Raw genomic sequence first — 20,489 nt, forward strand, 5'->3', positions numbered from 1 at the left:
CGATTTTAGGATGTATATTGTTAATAGTGCATACAAACAGATTTCATTAGTGTATGTGCCAGTGCCTTGTCTTCAGTATTCTGGGAGCTACTCTTATTAGAATGCACAATATTGCATTAAATAAACCATTCCTTCAGATTTGAATTCCTCCCCATAAAATGGAGAGGAATGAGCAGCAATCTCCTCTAACCAGTCTTTCTAAGCTGTTACTGCATTTGACTCAAGTAATAGCTGCAGTTACTTTGAGGGATCACCATAGTCAGTCTCCACCTCTCCTGTTTTTCCTGGTGGGCAGATTAGTAAGGTTGTCTTTTCTTTAGTAGAAACTAGTTAGTACATTTTACTAACCAACCTTCCCTCCCTTCTGCTCCCCTTTCCTCCCTTCTTTTTACTGGGAATTAAGCTCAATTGCCACTGAGCTGTATACTCTCTAGCCCCTAAGTGACTTTCTTGATTTGAGTCAGTTGAGGACAGGATAGATACTGTTAAACTTAGCATTGTGTTTATAGAAGGAGTCTTTAAGTTATTTGACACTGTTGGATGTATTGATCATCTGACTCAGGAATGATTACCAGAGATGGAAGTTCTTGTCTGTTTTTCAGTTTCCCAGAATTCCACTTATATTTAACTTGTGTGATAAATTCCTATTAACTATTATATAATTGAAAGCATTTCCCCTGGTGTCTGGCAATATGTGAACAAAGAGACGGGTGAGCTTAAAGTTTCTCATTAATTCACTAGAATGTACTGGAAAGCCCCAGGCAGTTCATAAATAATAAATCCCATTATCCAGCCTCTTAATTTTCCTAGTAGATGAATTAGTTGGTGAAGTTCTTTTATAAGATTGGTTGCTCTGGCTTACTTGAAATAAAATGTTTTGTCCTTTTATTTTTGTTTTTATAGGCAGCACTGTGTGCTGTTCATGTCATCAGGAAGGTTCCTGAACTTATGGAGATGTTTTTACCAGCAACAAAAAATTTATTGAATGAGAAGAACCATGGTAATGTGATTTGGATGAACTCATAAAGTACCAAGAAAGGAAGGGTCAGCCCTGTGTCTCAGGGCTGTACAGTTACCATAGATAGGGCTTGCCTGCCTAGCTTTACATTTCAATGATTTCTTCATAGTAAACCTACCTTTCAGTTCTGGTCCTGTCTTAGGTTATTAATGTTCAGTATGATGTACAAAAGATCATATCTTCAATTTTCATGTAAAAGTCCTCTGATTTCTTGGCTATTTTATAACAAAAAGACAATTTTTCTTTGCTACCGTGTGCTAGAAGTATAAGATTAGCAAGAATTCCGGTGAGTTATTTCTAACCGGAATCTGTAGTGTGCATTCTGATATCTTTATAGAAAGCTTGAGAGGAATGAAATGGATTGTGACTAGATTTTTTTTCCCCTTCAAACTTTTTGTTCTTATCCTGAAGTCAATGAAATGAGTTCCAAGTAAAGGTTTTATGTCTTAAATACTAAGAGGAAAAAAATGATACAATAGATTTAATTTGATTAATTTAAACTAAATTTAAATTAGTTTAAATCTGTGCTGTGCTTGGAATGCTCAGAACAAGTGTTGAACACATGAAGGTTTAGGTAGATCTGTCATTTATTACTTAGTGAAAAATCTTTAGAGATTCTTTTTACTGACTTTGGGACAAACCAATTTACTTGTCCTTTGTGTTTTGATACATTTTATCTGAGAATTTAGTATCTTACTAAGGTTTCTGTCTAGGATTATCTGTCAGTGTTGCTAGTAGTGTATTACATAAGCACGGAGAAGAAGGGTCTAGTTTACACTAACTGAGCGTGGATGTTCTAGATGGACAGACTTGTTCTTGGCATTTTAACTGTTGGGAACCAGCAGCTCCTGCTGACTACTCTTTCACATGCTTTGATTCTTGGGAGTGAAAAGCAGGAGTAGCAAGTCTCCTTCTGGAATGAAGCCATGTTCTCTGGAGCTGAGTAGGCCCTCATTTTTGCTTCCCTTTGCTTTCTTCAGGTGTCCTTCACACGTCTGTAGTCCTCCTCACAGAGATGTGTGAGCGGAGCCCAGACATGCTCGCACATTTCAGAAAGGTAGGTGCTTTCTATGTGCCTTAGCCTTTGTTGATTGAAAGATGATTTTCCTGAAAAGTACGTGTTTTGGTTTTTTTGTTTTTTTTCCCACTTAGGATTTTCTTTTGAAAGCAAGCTATGAAGCTGAATAAAGGATTTGACTAGCCCTGCTGTGTGGTAGGGCTGGAAGCCAGATTTAGGCAAATAAGGGCTGGCACTAGTATAGTGTTTTCCCTTTCAGAATAGAAGTCTTTCCTTGTTGTTGGCAGACAAACTGCTCACGTGTTTTATCTGCTGCTTTCACAGTAAGCCAGGAAATGTAACCTGAGGTCAAATTACAAACATGATTTTTTTTTTTAAAGACAGGTAATATTTCTTTATTAAGGAGAAAACAATTAACAGAATTTTCACTTTTATTACTTTGTTCACTTGAGGTCATTGATTCCTGTGATAGCCCTACCTTTTTTAAGCCCTCCCCTTTTTTTTTTTTTTCTGAGACAGGGTTTTGTATGTAGCCTAGGTTGTCCTGGAACTTGCTCTATAGACCAGGCAGGCTCAAACTCAGAGATTCGCCTGCTTCTGCCTCCCTAGAGGTGGGATTAAAGGCGTGTACCACTGATGGGCTTCTTTTCCCATTTTTAATAGCATTTTAAAGTAGGCAGTTTTATTTCTCCCTTTACTTAGTGAGAAGGTTACTGTTCTTTGTATAGTTACATGTATTGATTTCCATAGAGAAGGTTGCTGAGCACTCCACAAAGAGTTCATTTTGTATTTGATCTAATGACAGCTTTTTTTTTTTTTTTTGGCCTCACTCTCCCTTAGATGTTCATGTCTTGATTAAATTAATGTAAAATAGTATGAGACCCGTATCTGTCCCTAATGCTTGCTTTGTATGTTTTGTTCCTGTTGTCTGTTTGGAATCCTGCTGTATGTTAGAATGAAAAGGTAAGAATTAACCCTATTTCTAGATGGTGCATGCTGGCTTTAGGTTCTTAGTAGCTTTTGTGTATCCATCCACAAGTGTGGCTTTTAAACTATACTAATGCTGAAGCTGTGCTTAATACTGTGAATTATTTGTTCTAGCATTTTTTGGCTAACTTCCTGGTCCAGTTTCTGTCTTGTCTCTTAAACTCCTGACTCCAAAGTCAGCCTTGGATTTCAGTTGCAGCCTTCCCCGGCTGTAGTCCTCCTCCTGCATCTTACCTTCATCTTCCTGGGAGAGACTTTGCTCATGGCTTTTCCGGTTCTGTCTGGAGCCTTTATGCAAAACACTGCTTCTTTTTGAAGTAGACAGTCTAGAGCCATCTGTGGGCAACTCATACTTGGAAAAGCTCCGTGTACTTCTGAGCTCTCAGTTCAGACTTAGAGCTTTTATTCCCTCTTACCGGGACTTAATCTGAGAAGCTTTGGGATATTGAAAGGATTTAGAGGTGGAGTACCCGGCACCAACTGACTTTCATGGCTGCAGCTTCCCCTCTGTCACCCTCTGTTATTTGTCCTGTCATCACTTTTAGCAACTTGCATTTCTGTCTGAAAAATAAAGCTGGGTTCCGAGAACTTGTATGCTGAATACTTAGACGTGTGCTTTCTGTCCCAGGACAGTCTTATGCAATATACTGGCCTTGGCAGCAAGTACAATTTCTGAATTTAGTAGCCCAGGGAAAAAGGACTTCTCCAAGAACTAAACCAGATTTTAAAAAGTGATTAGGGTTATATGTACACAAAAGACTGTGGGTAGTGTGAAAGGTGAGCTGTTTATCTTCATACCACAGTCAACAGATTTACTGAGATTTTATTTACAGTTTACAGATCTCTATAGCTTAGACTTACTTGTCTTATTCTTGGAGTTGTCCAAATTCATTTTGGTTTTGATGATTTAATGAGTCACTAAATTCTGAAGGATTATGGCTAAGTTCACATTATGTTCTCTTGCTTTTATAAGTGGCCTTAATGTTTTGAGTGTTTTGGGTGCATGCCTTAAGTGTAGCTTGGCATTTTATTTTAATATCGATACCTTTCTAGGCTTGGGGAGTAGAGAGGGAGCAGCACAAACACAAGGAGGAAAAAGCGAGCTGCAGTAGAGTTGGCTCTTTCAGATGTCCTACAGAAAGATGCAGTGTTTGTACCTTCCTCATTTAGTTGTAGGTAATAAGAGCTGCTCATCTAGTTAATTCGTTGATATTTTCATTTTGAACCTGGGAAAATTCACCTGTGGCAGACATTTTTGACTAAGGGTTTAACATGAAGGAATTGATCAACAAAAAGGAAGTGAGTGCTCATTTATTTGAAAGCATCTGTAACTTTAGATTGACAGTAATAGTTGTCTCTCTGACATGGACCTAATGAAGGAAGGACAAAGGAATTCTTGACTATAAGGGATGTATAGTCTCTTTGGTAAGATGAGAAAATTACTTGAGTGCTGGTATGAAATTGTGACAGAATTCCATCACATGAGTAAAGAGTAGGGCCTTGGTATCTTCGGTGTGCTTTCTTCATCTCTCTTTTCCATTTGGCTCATGTTGGTCACTTTGGTATTTCCTGTTGCTTTTTGGGAAAGGATACATGACTAAACCTATCTTCAGGGGAGGGACTTTTTTCCCCCTTCTATTTGAGGTGTGGTATGCTTTTTATTTTAATAAGATCATTGGTTAATGCTTTGTATGACTTTGTTAGAATGGATAAAAAGGAACTTTTTTCCTACCCAAGAGTTTCAAGTTCTCCAGAAGTAGAGTTCCAGTATACCCCATAGGCCTGTTTTATCTGGTTCCCATAAGCTCTTGGACCACTGTGATTTCTAGTGTCTTTACAAATAGAACTCTGGAGGAAAAAGAGCTGGCTTGTTTTCATCCTGGTAAACTACATGTTACTTGTTGGGTTTTCACCTAAGTATCCGAGTCAACCGTCTTCAATACTATATTTGTAGCAGAAGAAATTTCTTGGACTCAGATCCTTGCATCATTATTCTAAAGCAAAGAATCTGCTTATTGAAGAGATAGTATTAGGTATTCACTTTTTGTTGCTGTTGTTGTTTTGATGCATCTTTCTTTTCTGCAGCTTGTGCCCCAATTAGTTCGTATTCTAAAGAACCTCATCATGTCCGGATACTCCCCAGAACATGATGTTTCTGGGATCAGTGACCCCTTTTTGCAGGTGAGGTTCAAAAACATTTGGATAAATGTCATTTGAATGTAGTGCTTCTGAAGAAATGTTTTCTTCATATTAAGTTTATGTAGGGTACAAATTTGGTAATTCATTAATTCTATTAATAAGTGCACCAAGACCAAATAAGTATTGTATTTAATTAATAAAATGACCATGTAAATGTAAAATTTATCTGATACTTAGGTACTTGATTATCAGTTAAGTAGCTAGAGGATATGGGGCCGTGAAAGGTGGGTTATCTTACAACTTAATTTAATGTAGAAGTGTGCATGGATTCTTTTGAAAAGTATTTAAAATTCTTGTGACTTCTTTCTGATGGGATCTAAAACTTCATCTGAATTATTTGAATTTCATACTGAGTGAGATTTGTTTGTGTCAGACATAATTTGTTGACATTTTTGTATTTTGCATGTTAGGTACGAATTTTGCGGTTATTAAGAATTTTAGGACGAAATGATGATGATTCAAGTGAAGCTATGAATGATATATTAGCACAGGTGAGTTGATCCAACTTGGCGTATGTTATTTTCATTTCGTCCAGCAGAGAGTAGAATGTGATTATTAGGTGAATAGTTTCTGTTTCCTCCTTAGTGAGCGACTGCCATCAAAATGTCTTGTTGCCACTGGATGCTTTTGGAAGTGTTGTTTTGTCACCTGTGCACTCCTTTGTCTTTCAGGTTGCCACTAACACAGAGACTAGTAAAAATGTAGGAAATGCTATTCTTTATGAAACGGTTTTGACTATCATGGATATTAAATCAGAGAGTGGATTGCGAGTAAGTCTTTTTGAATCTTCTTTTCCTTCTAAACATTTTAATTAGAGTGATTGAATTGGGCTTCTTCAGCACTTTGGAAACAGATTCCATTTGGAACTTTAGGAAGGATTGGTGTACCAATGCATAGTGCTGTGTTTTCTACGCTTCAATCTTGAGGAAAAATAATAAAGCTTAGAAAACTAAGGCAGGGTTAGCTCTAATGTTATTGTTAAGGAAACCTTTCAAAATAAGCTTTTATTAGAGCCACCCCCTGAATTATACCTCATTATTTAAACACGTCAGAGGTACAATATTGAGTAAATTTATTTAAGGAATATACCCATAGAGCAAGAGACTGAGGCTGTCCCAGCAGTATGCAGAGAGGGAGATGTTAGCTCCATAACTTGCACATTTGCCCGTGAGGTCTCCTTCCAGAGGAAAATACTTTCTTGTGATGCTTTTTCTATGATCAGACAGCATCTTGCTGTAGGATGTAGACTGAGCTGGCCTGGAACTCCTCTGTAGTGTAGGTTGCCCTTAGTTTCTTGATTCTTTTGCCTTAGCCTCCCAGTGCTGGGGATATAGGTGTGCTCGACCACATCCAGCTCTTTTCCTCCAGTTTCACTGAACTTTGAAATAATTTTATACATATAATTGTGTATCTATGCCTGTGCTTGTGGTGAGAGCAGTGCCTTTGGAAGCCAGAAGAGGTCGTTGGATTCCCTGGAGCTAGAATTACAGATGGTTGTGAGCAGCCTAATGTGGGTGCTAGGAACCACATTTGGATCCTCTGGAAGACTAGTAAGCACATGCTCTTACCTCCTTAGCCGTCTCCTACCCCTGAAGCCTTAGAGTTCCTATATGTGCTATGCCCTTTATTTAACTTTTTCTGATATAATACCTTGCAAATGTATACGTCTTATGAAGACCAAGAAATTAACATTGACATTCTACTATTATGTAAATTCTAGACTTGGTTCATATTTCGCCAAGTTTCCACATGGTATTTATTTTCTGTTACAGGATCCAATCCATGAGCTCATGTTATATTTAATTGTCACTTTTTTTTTTTTTTTTTTTTAAAGTATCCTGGTCTGTTAGTTTCTCAGTCTCTGTTTATCTTTTGTGACTTTGACACTTTAGAAGTATTGACCAGTTGTTTTGTTGAATGTAACTCAATTTAGTCTGATATGTTTTCATAATTTTATAGATTAAAGTTATGCTTCTCTTGGCAATTCTTTTCCACAGACTTGATGTGTCCTTTGCAGCTGAGCATATAAAGTAGCGCACACTAGTTTTCTCACCAGTCTGATACCAGTTGGGTGTGCCTCCTTCACCCCTGTGCTATCTATAAAAATTCATTTATTTTATTTTTTATGTGGATGAGTTGCCTGTATGTATGGATATGCCCCATGTACATGCCTGGTTCCTACGGAGTTTGGAAGAGGGCATCACATCACCTGGAAAGGGATTTATGGACTATTTGTGAGCCATCATGTGGGTGATAGGGATTGAACCCAGGTCCTCTACAAGAGCAACAAGCTATTAACTGCTGAGCCATTTTTCCAACCCCATATGCTGGGTTTCTTCAGTACTGTAAAGTTACTATCTTAACCTTTGTAATTAAAATTTTTGGGAGGAGACCCTTTGAGCCTGTGCAAATATACTTACAGGCTTTTGCCCATGAGTTTTGGTATCCATCAGATGTTCTTGTCCACAATAATTGCTAGGATGATGTTAGTTTCCTATTTCCTTCATTTTTTTCCCCCTCATTAAATGATGAAAGTTTTGTGGAATTCTCCCTATAAATTCTCCCCATTTGTTCATCAGTCCAATCTAAAGTATAATGCTATGATACCTTATAATGTACTAAATCAACTTGGAGCAAGGTCTTTTTCTCTCCTTTAAAGCAAGAGCAGCATCATATATATTGTTCTCTACTCTGTTAGATAACTTTCTTATTCATAGATTAAGACCAGTTTTGTGTGTGTGTATATGTGTTTCCAGTTGTGGTAGAACATATATAACAAAATTTACCACTTGAATCATATAAAGGTGTAGTAATGGATTTAGTGCTTTTACATCGCTTAGTAGTCAATATTGCCTTCTTTGTCTAGAGCTTTTTTTTGTCTTTTCTGTTCTTTATCCCCCCTCTTTTTTTAATTAAAATGTTATTTAAAATTATTTTATTTTATGTGTATGGTTGTTTCTATTGCAAATATTTTGGGTACCACATGTGTATCTGGTGCCTGTGGAGGCCAGAAGAGGGTATCAGATGCCTGGAACTTGATTTGCAGATGCTTGTGAGCCACCACCGGGTCGTGGGAATTGAACCCAAGTCCTCTGGAAGAGCAGCCACTGCTCTTAACCTCTGCACCATTTTTTCAACCCCTGCTCTCCCTGCCTTTTTTTTTTTTTTTAAGAAAAGAAGGATTTATTTTGAAAAATCAGTCTTTAGAAACCACCATTTGTTGGATTCTTCTTGATACCCCTGCAAAGATACAGAAAGAAAGAAAACAACAAAATGTGTTGGGGATGCAGCTCAGTGGTAGAGTGTTTGCTTAGTGTGTGCAAGGCCTTGGGTCCCATTGCTTCAGCAGAAGAAAAGAAGAAATGTTCTTCTTCCCTTCTAATCGGTACTCTTCCTTACCCACTTAATATTTTACTTCCAACACCAGATATGGGGTGATATCTTCAGTGATCACCAGTTGGCATTCCCTAATGTAATTCAGTTTAAATATTCTGTACCTGGGAAGTGTCAGGTCTCACAGATTGAAGGCTTAGTTCCACAGGCCTATCTCCCACACCAGATGCTACTTATGTGACTGGTATTTTTAATCAGCTAGCTGTAATTCTAGGTTCCTATATCCCTCTCTACGAGCTTAATTAATTTGCTAGAGTGGCTTACAGAATTAAGAGTTACACTTAATTGTACTTGTTTATGGTATTGGATACTCAAAGGATACAGATGAGTATATTGCTAAAACGTAGGAGGCAGAACATAAGGAGAGGGGTAAGAAACATCCCCCCACATGTACCATCCTTCAGAAAACGCCATGTGTTTAGCTACCCAGTTCTTAGGAACTCTGTTCTTTTGTTTTTTATGGAGGCCTCATTAAGTAGGCATGATTGATTAAATCATTGGCCATTGGTGATGATTATAACTCTCAGCACTTTTCCTTTCCCAGGATCTTGGGAATGGGCTGAAAACTCCAACCCTCCAATAACATGGTTGCTTCCTCTGACAAACTAGTCCTATCCTAAGGAGTCCATCAAGAGTTACTTCACAGCATCTAAACGTGGATATCTAAATGAGTGATTGCTGTTTCTGCAGAGGATTAGAGTTCAGTTCCTAGCACTTCACCTCCAGGGGGATCGAGTGCACACACACATTCAAAAACAAATCTTTTGAAAAAATAAAAGATATGTGAGATTTAGAAGCTGTATGCCAAGAAATGGGTCGATGACAGAGGTTATTTCACAGTATCATATTATCTTATATGAATGCAACCATATAGTATTTGTCCCTTTGCTTGTGTCTTTGTTTAGCATAATGTCAAGGTTCTCTTGTTTTGTCGTGTGTCAGATGCCTTTCTTGAAATGCCTACATAGGAGTCCACTTGAACACACCAGAAATCTATCCAGCAGATCTGTTAGTTTGGGTTTCTAGGATGTCTCCTATCATTTGTTCCTTGCTGATACTGCTCCAGGAGACTTTGTGTATTTGTATTTTTGTACAGTTTGTACAGTTATATTTATCAGAAAAAATTCTAGGGTTAAACTATTCAAGTGGAGTATGTATTTGTCTTTCAGTTTCAAGATCTTAATTGACTTTACTATTATTCTAAAATAGGGTAGCATTCTGTAAATAGAATAAATTTTCATTATGTCTTCCAGTAATTTCAGTGTTATCGCTGAAATGGAATGTTTTTATTTTATCTTATTTTATTTTTTTGGTTTTTCGAGGCAGGGTTTCTCTGTGTAGCTTTGCGCCTTTCCTGGAACTCACTTGGTAGCCCAGGCTGGCCTCGAACTCACAGAGATCCGCCTGCCTCTGCCTCCCGAGTGCTGGGATTAAAGGCGTGCGCTACCACCGTCCGGCCCGAAATTTCTTAAACTAAACAATTCTTTAAAAAACATTCTGCCGAGCAAAGTACAAGAGAGTACACACTCTCTTCCCTCATTCATAGGGCTCTACTGGAAAAATAGAACTAATCAAAAGTGCCGGCGGTGGTGGCACACCGCCCGCCTGGAATGTTGTTTTTAAAAAGAATTTATTTTGTGTGTGGACATGTGCATCTATACAGATCCACTATTGTGTACATATGGTGGTCAGAGGACAGTTTGAGGGAATGGGTTCTGTCCTTCCAGCATGGGATCTGGGACTTGAAATCAGGTCATCAGGCTAGGTGGCAGGCACCTTTATCTTTTGAGCCATCTTTCTGGCCCCTGAAATGGAATGTGATTTTAAGAATTTGCTTTTAGATAATTTTTTTTTTGCTAATAATCTATAGATAACTAGCTGCCATCTTTAAGCAGTTTCCACCCAGAAGCTAGAAATTGATTCTTTAGAGTTAGAAAACAATATAAGTATGTAATTTTTTTTTATGTAATTTTTCTAGATTAAAAAACAAAACAAAAAACCTGTTCTATTTCTCTTTAGGTTCTAGCCATAAATATTCTTGGTCGATTCTTATTGAACAATGACAAAAATATTAGGTAAGTCAGCTGAAAATTTTCCCATGCCTTCTACATTATAAAAATTAGTTTTTTTTTTGTTTTGTTTTGTTTTTTTTTTTTTTTGGTTTTTCGAGACAGGGTTTCCCTGTGTAGCTTTGTGCCTTTCCTGGAACTCGCTTTGGAGACCAGGCTGGCCTCGAACTCACAGAGATCCGCCTGCCTCTGCCTCCCGAGTGCTTGGATTAAAGACGTGCGCCACCACTGCCCGGCTAAAAATTAGTATTTTACAGAGTGATTTTGCTCAAAATTATATGTGTATTATGTATTATATGATCTAGAATTTGAAGTCAGAATTCTAATTTTAAGTTTTAAAATTGCTGTTTTGTAAAGAATTTGAGGATTTTCTTTACCGCTTAATTTTTACATTAACTTATAAGGCAAAAACAAACATCCTACAAAGGGCCAATTGGTAAACATTTTAGGCTTTCTGAACCACAGGGTCTTTGTAGCAACTACTCAATGCCATGACTTTGGATCGTAAACTCAAACTGATTTTTGGGTGGGTGGGGGGCTTGAGACAGGATTTCTTTGTGTAGCTCTGGATGTATTGGAGCTCAGTTTGTAGACCAGGTTCGCCTAGAACCTGTCTCTGCCTCAAAAAGTTCTGAGATTAAAGGTGTGTACCACCATGCCCAGCTTTAAACTCAAATTTTTATAGATTCTGTTTTGGTACTGGTATAAAAAAAGAGCAGAAAACATTAAAATGATAAAATTAAAATAATTTCTTCTTGTCCTTTGGCATAAGGCAGTGTGAAAAAAGCATATATAATTACTGTGTTTTTTACTTTGGAAGATTTAGAAAGAGCTGAGTCAGTTACTTTTAGAAGTTTAAGTGGATGTTATTGTGAAAGCAAGGCTAATCCAAAGCCTCTCCAACTTGTCACTACTATAACTTCTGCTCTTCTTCCTTGACGGATGTTACTCCATATGCACTAGTTTTGTGTTTACCTTGACCCTTTGAAGATGCATGCATTTCCTTATCGATTAGACGTCTTTATTATTTAGGCAGAGGGAAAACATCTTGAGTTTTCTATTTTAACTTGGTTATTGTGAAACTTTATTTTCTACAGATATGTTGCTCTGACATCTTTGTTAAAGACTGTGCAGACAGATCATAATGCTGTACAGAGGCACAGAAGCACAATTGTGGACTGTCTAAAAGATCTGGATGTCTCAATAAAAAGGTAAGAAAGAGACTTAACCAGGGTGGTTAAGTGAAACAGGTTTTTTGGATAAATCTCACTCCTCCATCAATTTGATAAATTTTAGTAGTTTTGAGCCAGGCATTTAGGGATTCTAGTCATTGTGTTTAGAAATAAGCTGTTTTTTTTGTTTGTTTGGTTTTGTTTTTAAAGTAAAGGATTGGCAAGGGAAGTTTCGGTCAGTTAAAGAGACCCATGGGAAATACTGAGGTGTGCATTGAAAGAGCGCTCAGTTCTTAGGTAGAAGAATCGGTACAAATGCATTGGGCCCAACTTCACTTGGGAGAGGTGCTGTGTTATGTGTGCTGGGGGATGAAAAGAAGGAGTGATCCATCGGCTAAGTGTCTTACCACTGTGCTGAAAACTCAAACTGCTGACAGCGCACTTTTTCACAGGACCTAATCTCCCCAGAATCCTGGAGGCAAGTGAGTTTCTTAGAGTAGTACATCTAGAAACAACCACCAGGCAGTTGACACTCTGAAAAGACACAAATTTCTTTGTTCAGTGGAATCTAGTGGCTCTTGAAGAACTGTGTGATTTATAGTTAGCTTTAATATACTTTTGATATGTGTTCAAATCTAAAACAAAGGAGGTTTAAAGTGATCTCTGAAGTTATTCAGTAAACATTTATACAGAAAAACATGCTAAGTGCATGAACAGTTTACAGGTAAGAGCCAGATTTAGTAACATGAGCTTTCAGGAGAGCTTTGCAAAGGGTTTTACGGCTCCTTGGTTGTTTATCACATTAGGCCAACGAGAAGTAGTTCTCCCTATGTCTGATTAATAGACTTGTAAAATATAGTTACCAAGGGATCAGATGACCTACCCCTACACTTCCGCCCTTGAAAGGGGCAGTTCTGGAAATAGAAGTCCATTTTCTCACTCTTGTTTTTGTTGTTTCTCTGTAGCTTAGGGTTTTGATTAAAAATGAAACCTGTGTCTGACAGAAGCTGTAGCAGTAAGAGCTGCGACTCCGCCAGATTGTTTCTCATCGCAGCTCTTGCTTCACAGACTAGGTCCTTTCCTGTCCTTCCAGGACATTGGCTGCCTCCTGTGTGATGCAGGCAGAAGGCCACCCACTTCAGAGCCTGTGCAAGACTAACTGTGTTCATGTATAAAAGCTACCTTAACATTTTATGGGAATGATTATAGCTTTGAGAGTTTAATTGCTACTGCTGTGTATTGGTCAGTGTGGAATCACGTACTTAACCTAATTGTGAGTTTTGAAAGGCATCATATGTCTGATATTTTTGCCCAGAGACAGGTCTCAAATAGTTGAGGTTGACCTTCAACTTGTGATTCTATTGTCTCCAGCTCCTAAGTGCTGAGATTACAAGCATGTGCCATCATTTTAGCTGTGAACAAGATTTACATTTTTGACCAAACATGAAAAAGATTTATATGGAGTTTTGTATTTTATATTTGTTTAGTTTTGCCTTTATTACCAAACTTGATAGACACCTATAGGAACTTTCATTTATTTTATAGATTTTTCCCCCTTTTTTATGGTCAGTTTCCTGTTTAGTTTGGGTTTTTGTTTGTTTGTTTTTTGGTTTTTTGAGACAAGGTTTCTCTGTGTAACAGCTCTGGCTGATCTGAACTCACTCTGTAGACCAGGCTGGCTTCGAACACAAAGATCCACCTGCCTCTGCCTACCTAGTGCAGGGATTAAAGGCATGCACCACCACTGCCCAGTCAGTTTGTTTTTCATACCTTTATAAAAATAATTTTTTATTTTTTGATGTTATAATACAATATAATTATATTTACAATATAATTATAATAAATTGGCTCATTTCCCTCTTTTTCTCCCTTCAACCTCTCCCATGTACTCATTGCTCTCATTTAAATTTGTGGCTTCTTTTTAATTATTGTCACATATATATGTGTGTGCATGTACATATATGTATACATATGTATACACACATTCTTAAATATATACATATAACCTGCTCAGTCTGTATATTACCTGTGTATATATATGCTCTCATTCACATTTATGGCCTCTTTCTCTAATTTGTTGCATATATGTGTGTGTGTGTGTATACATACATTCCTAAATATATAAATGTAACCTGTCAGTGTGTATAATGTTACTTTATGTTTATTTTTTCAGGGATAACCATTTGGTATTGGATAACCATTTGGTGTACTCTTCTCTAAGAAGACTATTTTTCTCTGCTCTCAGTATTCCTTAGTTCTTTGTTTAGGGTTGAGGCCTTCTGTGCTTTCTACCACATTAGCATGTCTGTTGGTGTCCTGTTTGTGTTTTGGGGAGTGATTCTCTCTATGTAGTCCTGGCTGGTATGGAACTCATTATGTAGACCAGCTTGGCCTTTAACTTGTGATGTCCTTCCTGCCCTCTTTCTCTCAAGTGCTGGAATTATAGACATGAACCACCGTGCCTTGCTTCCATATTCTCCCATTAAAATTTTTATTAATTAGTTTAAAAATATTCTGGAGTAGGGTCTCACTGTTTAGCCCTGACTTCCTGGAACTCACTGTATGGACCAGGATGTCCTTGAACTCATAGAGATCCTCCTGTTCCTGCCTCCTGAGTGTTGGAATCGAAGGCATGCAATATCACGTCTAGCAGGGTTTTTTTTGGGAGGGGGGTTGTTTTTAAAGACAGGGTCTCTCTAGCCCTGGCTATCCTAGAACTCACTATGTAGACCAGGCAGGTCTGGAACTCAGAGAGATCTGCCTGCCTCTGCCTTCTGAGTGCTGGGATTAAAGACATGCACCACCACTGCTAGATTATTTCTGCTTTTTTTTTTTTTAATTAGATATATTCATACATGTTTGTGTGGGGACAGTTTCTAATGGCTGAACCATCTCTCTAGCCCCATAATCAGTGTATTTTAAGATTTATTGTTATTACTTTTAATGATGCGTGAGTCCTCCCTTTGCTTTTTTCGGGGTGGGTGGGCAGGGTCTGATGTAGCCCAGCCTGGTCTTGAACTCACTATGGTGAAAATGATATTGAATTTCTCACCTCCTGCCTCTACCTTTCTAATGCTGGGAGCATAGGCACGGCCCACTTTGTTCAGTTTCTGCAGTGCCGAGCATGGAACCTGTGCTTTGAACAGGACTGACAGTCACTCTGATAACTAGGCTACATCCCCAGGCCTGTGGTACTGTTTTTTGTAAGCACGGTTAGTTTATATTTACACAGAAGTAGAGTGCAAAAAGAATATGGTAAACAGATGTCATGTTTTTAAAGAAACAATGCCAAGGGGCATTATTATTGAGTAATAATTTCTTGCCTGTCTTTTGGAGAGTCTTATCTTAGAATTTCAAATATATTTGAAAAATATATTTTAGTCTTATAGCATAGACTGATGAACTACAGTTACTAGACTTTTTCTAAGTTCTTATTGGTATTTTTTTTTTAAATTTATTTATTCACTCTGTGTGTCTATCTGCATTTTCATTCATTCATTTATTCATTTATGAGTGAGTGAGGCAGGGTCTCAATGTAGCTCAGGCTGACTTTTTGGTTTTCCTGACAGGGTTTCTTTGTCTAGCCCTAGCTGTCCTGGAACTAGCTCTGTGGACCAAGCTGGCCTTGAATTTACAGAGATCTACCTCTGCTTTCTGAGTGCTGGGATTAAAAGCATTGGCCACCACCACTCGCTAGGCAGACCTTTTGTAGCTCTGTAGCTCAGAATGACATTGACCTACTGATACTTCTGTCTCCACTTTCAAGAGCTAGACTTGTAGGCATGTGCTACCACACCTAGGTTCTCTCCAGGATTTCTGGAGAAAGGTGTTGGGTTAACACTTACAGTATCAGAACTAGCATATGAATACATTTTCATGCTTATCTGGCTTGTAAAGATTGAAATCACAAGATTATGTACATATGCATCTGTCAGTGCTTTTGGTGTATAGTGAATATACCTGGGTATGTGTTACATAAATATGTTTTTTTCCTCTCTGCAAGACGTGCAATGGAGTTGAGTTTTGCCCTGGTAAACGGAAATAATATCCGAGGCATGATGAAGGAATTGCTTTATTTTCTGGATTCATGTGAACCAGAATTTAAAGCCGATTGTGCATCTGGAATCTTCCTTGCTGCGGAAAAGTAAGATTTAATTTTTATTTTCCTTGGTAGAAGGTTTTTGGAACTTCCTAAGAGCATCTTTAAAACATCGGACCAAGATATGTTATAGACATGTTTAAGGCATGTAGTGTTTTTCTAGGTCTGAATTATAAGTGATTGTAGCCAGTATTGAAATATATTAAGGCCAAACAAAATTCCACTTTTGTGAACTTTGTTCCTATATCCATTGTTTAAGCTCGCCTCTGTTAGGCAGATGCAGAAGAGCGTCTGAATTAAAGTTATTTATGTATAAAACCTGAAGTACAAAGTGCTTCTCAGTTGCAGTAGTATAACTATTCTTTATCTCATTCCTGAATATCTCACTCTGAATTTAAAGGAACTAGGGTTCAGTTTTGGTCTTAACCAGTGTCTAACGAAACCCCATTTCCCCATTTGTGGTATGTATGCAGTATGCATGTTTGTCTGTGTGTGGGTCTGTGCCTGTGGAGGGCCAAGGTTGATGTCCAGGATCATCCTCAGTTGCTCTTCCAGCTGATTCATTGAGGACAGTCTCTTAGTCACACCCAGTGCTCCCTGACTTGGCTAAGCCTCTCAAGCTTGCTCTGAATAGTCCCTGTCTCTGCTTCCTGAGGCGGCCACATCCACACGTTGTATTATGTGAGTTCTGGGGATCTAACTCTGGTTCGTGGCTTTCTGAAGCAAGTGTTGTGACCACTGAGCTTTCTCCCCAGCCCTCTTCATTTGCTTTCTTTTTTTCCTGACACTATTATTTGTCTTCTGAGAAACTGGGGCAAAGTTCCATCTTTTCAGTATAGCTACCCCTATTGTAATATTATGGGAAATGTGAGTTTTGTTATGTTTGATTGTTCATTCAAATAAATCATGGTTTCTGCTAGGTTTAATGGTGAAACATCTCCAAATAGAATCATTTAACTAGAAGACTTGAAAAAGTTTGTACAGTAGAGTTTTTGAAAGTCACTGGGTATAGTGCAATTTATTAATTTCAGTGTTTTTCACCTTATTTTCTCAGGTATGCACCTTCCAAACGGTGGCATATAGATACAATTATGCGTGTCCTGACAACGGTATGTAGCTTTTTAAGTCAGACTATATACTGAATGTACCTAGAAATGAGGCAGATGAAGCCCCTGTTGTCATGGAGGTTGTATTCAGCTGGAAGAATGGAAATTATGTAACTATGACTGTTGTGGTATTGCTTTGATAAAGCACTAGAAGAGTTTGGAGATTAGAAGTTACAGTCCATCGTAGAAGGAAGCCAAGGCAGGAAGCAGAGAAGTGCTGCTGGCTGGCTTGTTCTCTCTCCCATGGCGTGCTCAGATTACTTTAAAACCTAGGACCACCTGAACAGGGGTGCTACCACTCCCAGTGAGCTTCTCCCTCCCACTCCACCCCCTGCCCATCAATCATTAATCAAGAAAATGCCTCTCTCGAAAAACCAAAAACAAAAAAAAAAACAAAAAAAAAAAAAAAAAAAAAAAAGAAAGAAAGAAAAGAAAATGCCTCGCAGACATGCCCACAGGCTAAGCTGACGAAGGCAATTCCTCAGTTGAAGGGCCCTCCTCCTGAGTGACTAGTTATTGTCAAATTGACAAAATACAGGTTTCATTGTGTTGTCTAGGCTAACCTTCTAATATATGACATAATGTCAGATAGGGATAGATGCCGGTGCGCCTAATGCAACTAACCACATGTTATATTTAGTGTGGTCGGAGCTGTTTTAGAGGGGGTAACATTTGAGAAACGGGCTTTGTGGAAGGAGGAGCAAGTCATTCCTATACCTCAGGGAAAGGTGTCCTAATCAAAGGGAATGAATGAATGGTGAGTTCAAATACCTGGGGCAGCACGCTTGGCCTGCTTGGAAAGCACCAGACAGACAAGTGAAGCCAGTAAAAGGAGAGACATAAGCAGGAGCCATTCTGTAAAGCTTCCTAAGTGTTTGAACTTTGTTTTGAATATGATAGGAAGGTGTTGCAGTTGAATTTTTCCTTGATCAAACCCAGGTGCTTTGCATACACTAAGCAAATACTTGATCTTTGAGTTCTATTCTCTATCAGTTATTGCAAGGTTTGAAATTATTATATTTTCTTTATAATTCTCGTCTTAGATGTTGTCTTTTCTTGGGCATTCTTCTTGGATTTCTTTTCTTTCTTTCTTTTTTCTTTTTAAACAAGTTAGTAGAGTGTGATGACAAAATAAGAAGATATACTGTGTGTTATGATGTTACTATAAATGGATACCATAAAGGAAAATATTCTCACTTAGCAGACTGCATTAAAATTATAAACTCATAAAGCAAAAGGGGAAAACTGACAGATCTAGGACTAAGTAGGGAAAACATTGTAACATGACAGTATGTTAATTATCTTTAATACATAAATAAAAATGGGAAAAATCTGATGAACAGAGTCATTGGCATTTGAATAGATCACCAAAAGGGAAGGAAATATTTAACAAGTGAAAAATAGATTTACTAGTAAATAATAAGAAAAATAAAAGCAAAGTATCATTATTAATTTTTTTCCAGAGCTGAGGACCGAACCCAGGGCAAGCGCTCTACCACTGAGCTAAGTCCCCAAACCCAGCAAAGTATCATTTTTAATCTATGATACTGTCTCTTTTTGAGACAGGTCCTCATGTAGTTCAGGCTGGAGTTGAACTGGCTATGCAGCCAAGGCTGACTTTGAGCTCTTGATCCTCCATCCTGTGATTATAGGGATATGCCATTATACCTGTACTCATACTTTTTCTTTTTGCTTATAAGCCTTCTTTCTACCATACCTTTTGTTTTTGAGACAAGGTCTCACTGTGTTGGTCAGGCTAGCCTTACAGTTAGTTGGAAGAACAGGTATGGCCAACCCACTTATCTTCTGTTGTCCTTTCTAAACCCAGTTTCTAGTGTTGGTTAAAAAAGAAACAGGTAAAGGTGGCTGCCATTGATCCTGGTCACCTGAGTTCAATCCCTGCAGTGCTCATGTTGGCAGAAGAGGGCTGACTCTCAAAAACTGTTTCCTACCTCCACATGCATGCCACCCACAGCCCACAAGCCCATACCCACACACATAAAATGCATAAAAAGTGCAATTAATGGTTAAAACAACAGAGAAGTAGACCACGCTCTTCACTTGATAGTGTAATAAAATGGCGGTATTTTTTCAGAGTGCAGCAGGAAAGAATGCAGCAAAAGGTTTATGTTGTACCTTTTGCTGTATTGATACAAATTTTTAGACTTTAGCTTAGAAAAATAAAAAAGACAAATGCACAAAAATGTTCGTGCAAAAATGTTCCTTTCAATCTTCTTTATCCTAGAGGCAAACTGAAAGCAGCTGTCAGTGCACAAATGGGAATTAGTTCAGTAAATTATGATCATTTAGATGCATTTGTTACTGGACATGGTGGCTTATGACCATAATCTTAGCACTTAGGAGGCTTAAGGAAAAGGACTGCCAGGAATTCAACACCAGCTTGTGCCACAGTGTGATTTTCAGGCTGGCTTAGACTACTATGTAAGACACTGCCATTAGCCAGGTGGTGGTGGTGGGGGCGGCGGCTCACGCCTTTAATCCCAGCACTCAGGAGGCAGAGTCAGGCAGACCTCTGTGAGTTCGAGGCCAGCCTGGTCTACAGCGCTAGTTCCAGGACAGGTACCAAAACTACATGGAGGAACCCTGCGGAGGAGGGGTGGGGGGGGAGGGGACGGGGACGGACGGGGTCGGGACAGGACACAAAAAACAAAAAAGATGCTGCCATTAAACAAACAGAACAGCAACAGAAAGATACATTTTTTGGTAGGGAATTTTTTGGGATGTGCTAGTTTCTGTTGTGCTAATAAGTTAATTTCATAGAAGAATTAAAGTTGACAAATGTGATTGATAATGAGGAATAAGTACACTTTAATAAAAATTACAATGAATTAGAACACTTATTCTTAGTTTGGGTGAGAAATTAGAGCGCTTAGAGGAGAATCTTTTGAAATGCTTGTACTTGTCACTTTTCTAGCTGACTTGTAGGGTCTCATGATGACCATGTGATTTTTCTTCTTTAGCCCTGTAAGAATGTAATGTTAGGATCTTGCAGCAGCTCCCCATCTCTCACAGATACTGACAGGCACCCTATTGGGGCATTGCAGACAGGGTATTGGTGTTAAGGTATTGGTGTCATATATGCCCCGCTCCCTACTCCTTTCCAGTCTCCTGCCTAGGAAACAGAACTTAGGCTCAGGCTCTTCTGTGAAGCTCCCTCATCAAAAGGTTTAAGAACTGTCTTAGGGTTTCTATTGTTGTGAAGAGACACTATGACCACGGCAACTCTTTTTTTTTTTTTAATTAAGAAAATTTTTTTATTCATTTTTACATAACAATCACAGATCCTCCTCTTTCCTCCTCCTGCCCCTCCAGCTTCCCTCCCCAAACCACCCCCCATTCCCTCTAACCAGAAGGTAAGGCCTCCCATGGGGAGTCAGCAGAGCCTGGTACATTCAGCTGAGGCAGGT

The 20,489-nt window shown here is 38.5% G+C and overlaps 1 protein-coding gene and 1 non-coding gene across 4 annotated transcripts in view; both read left to right on the forward strand.

The window, feature by feature from the left end:
• The window catches only part of Ap1g1 (adaptor related protein complex 1 subunit gamma 1), a 96,309-nt gene that overhangs the window by 57,344 nt on the left and 18,476 nt on the right, over positions 1-20,489 (forward strand). For 2 of the 3 annotated variants that reach the window (XM_028891094.2, XM_037206272.1), the window contains 10 exons: positions 904-1,000; positions 1,999-2,075; positions 2,991-2,999; positions 5,109-5,204; positions 5,633-5,713; positions 5,894-5,992; positions 10,635-10,690; positions 11,782-11,895; positions 15,860-16,000; positions 17,010-17,064. In XM_028891094.2, the coding sequence (XP_028746927.1) occupies positions 904-1,000; positions 1,999-2,075; positions 2,991-2,999; positions 5,109-5,204; positions 5,633-5,713; positions 5,894-5,992; positions 10,635-10,690; positions 11,782-11,895; positions 15,860-16,000; positions 17,010-17,064 (825 nt within the window). The remainder of the gene's footprint in view (positions 1-903; positions 1,001-1,998; positions 2,076-2,990; positions 3,000-5,108; positions 5,205-5,632; positions 5,714-5,893; positions 5,993-10,634; positions 10,691-11,781; positions 11,896-15,859; positions 16,001-17,009; positions 17,065-20,489) is intronic. The other variant, XM_028891095.2, reaches the window with a different exon arrangement.
• On the forward strand, positions 12,213-12,299 carry LOC114708101. The gene has a single exon (XR_003736741.1). It is a non-coding gene; the product is annotated as a small nucleolar RNA SNORD71 (small nucleolar RNA).

This window comes from Peromyscus leucopus, chromosome 5, assembly GCF_004664715.2.
Source record: "Peromyscus leucopus breed LL Stock chromosome 5, UCI_PerLeu_2.1, whole genome shotgun sequence".
In the NCBI taxonomy this organism is placed as follows: domain Eukaryota; kingdom Metazoa; phylum Chordata; class Mammalia; order Rodentia; family Cricetidae; genus Peromyscus; species Peromyscus leucopus.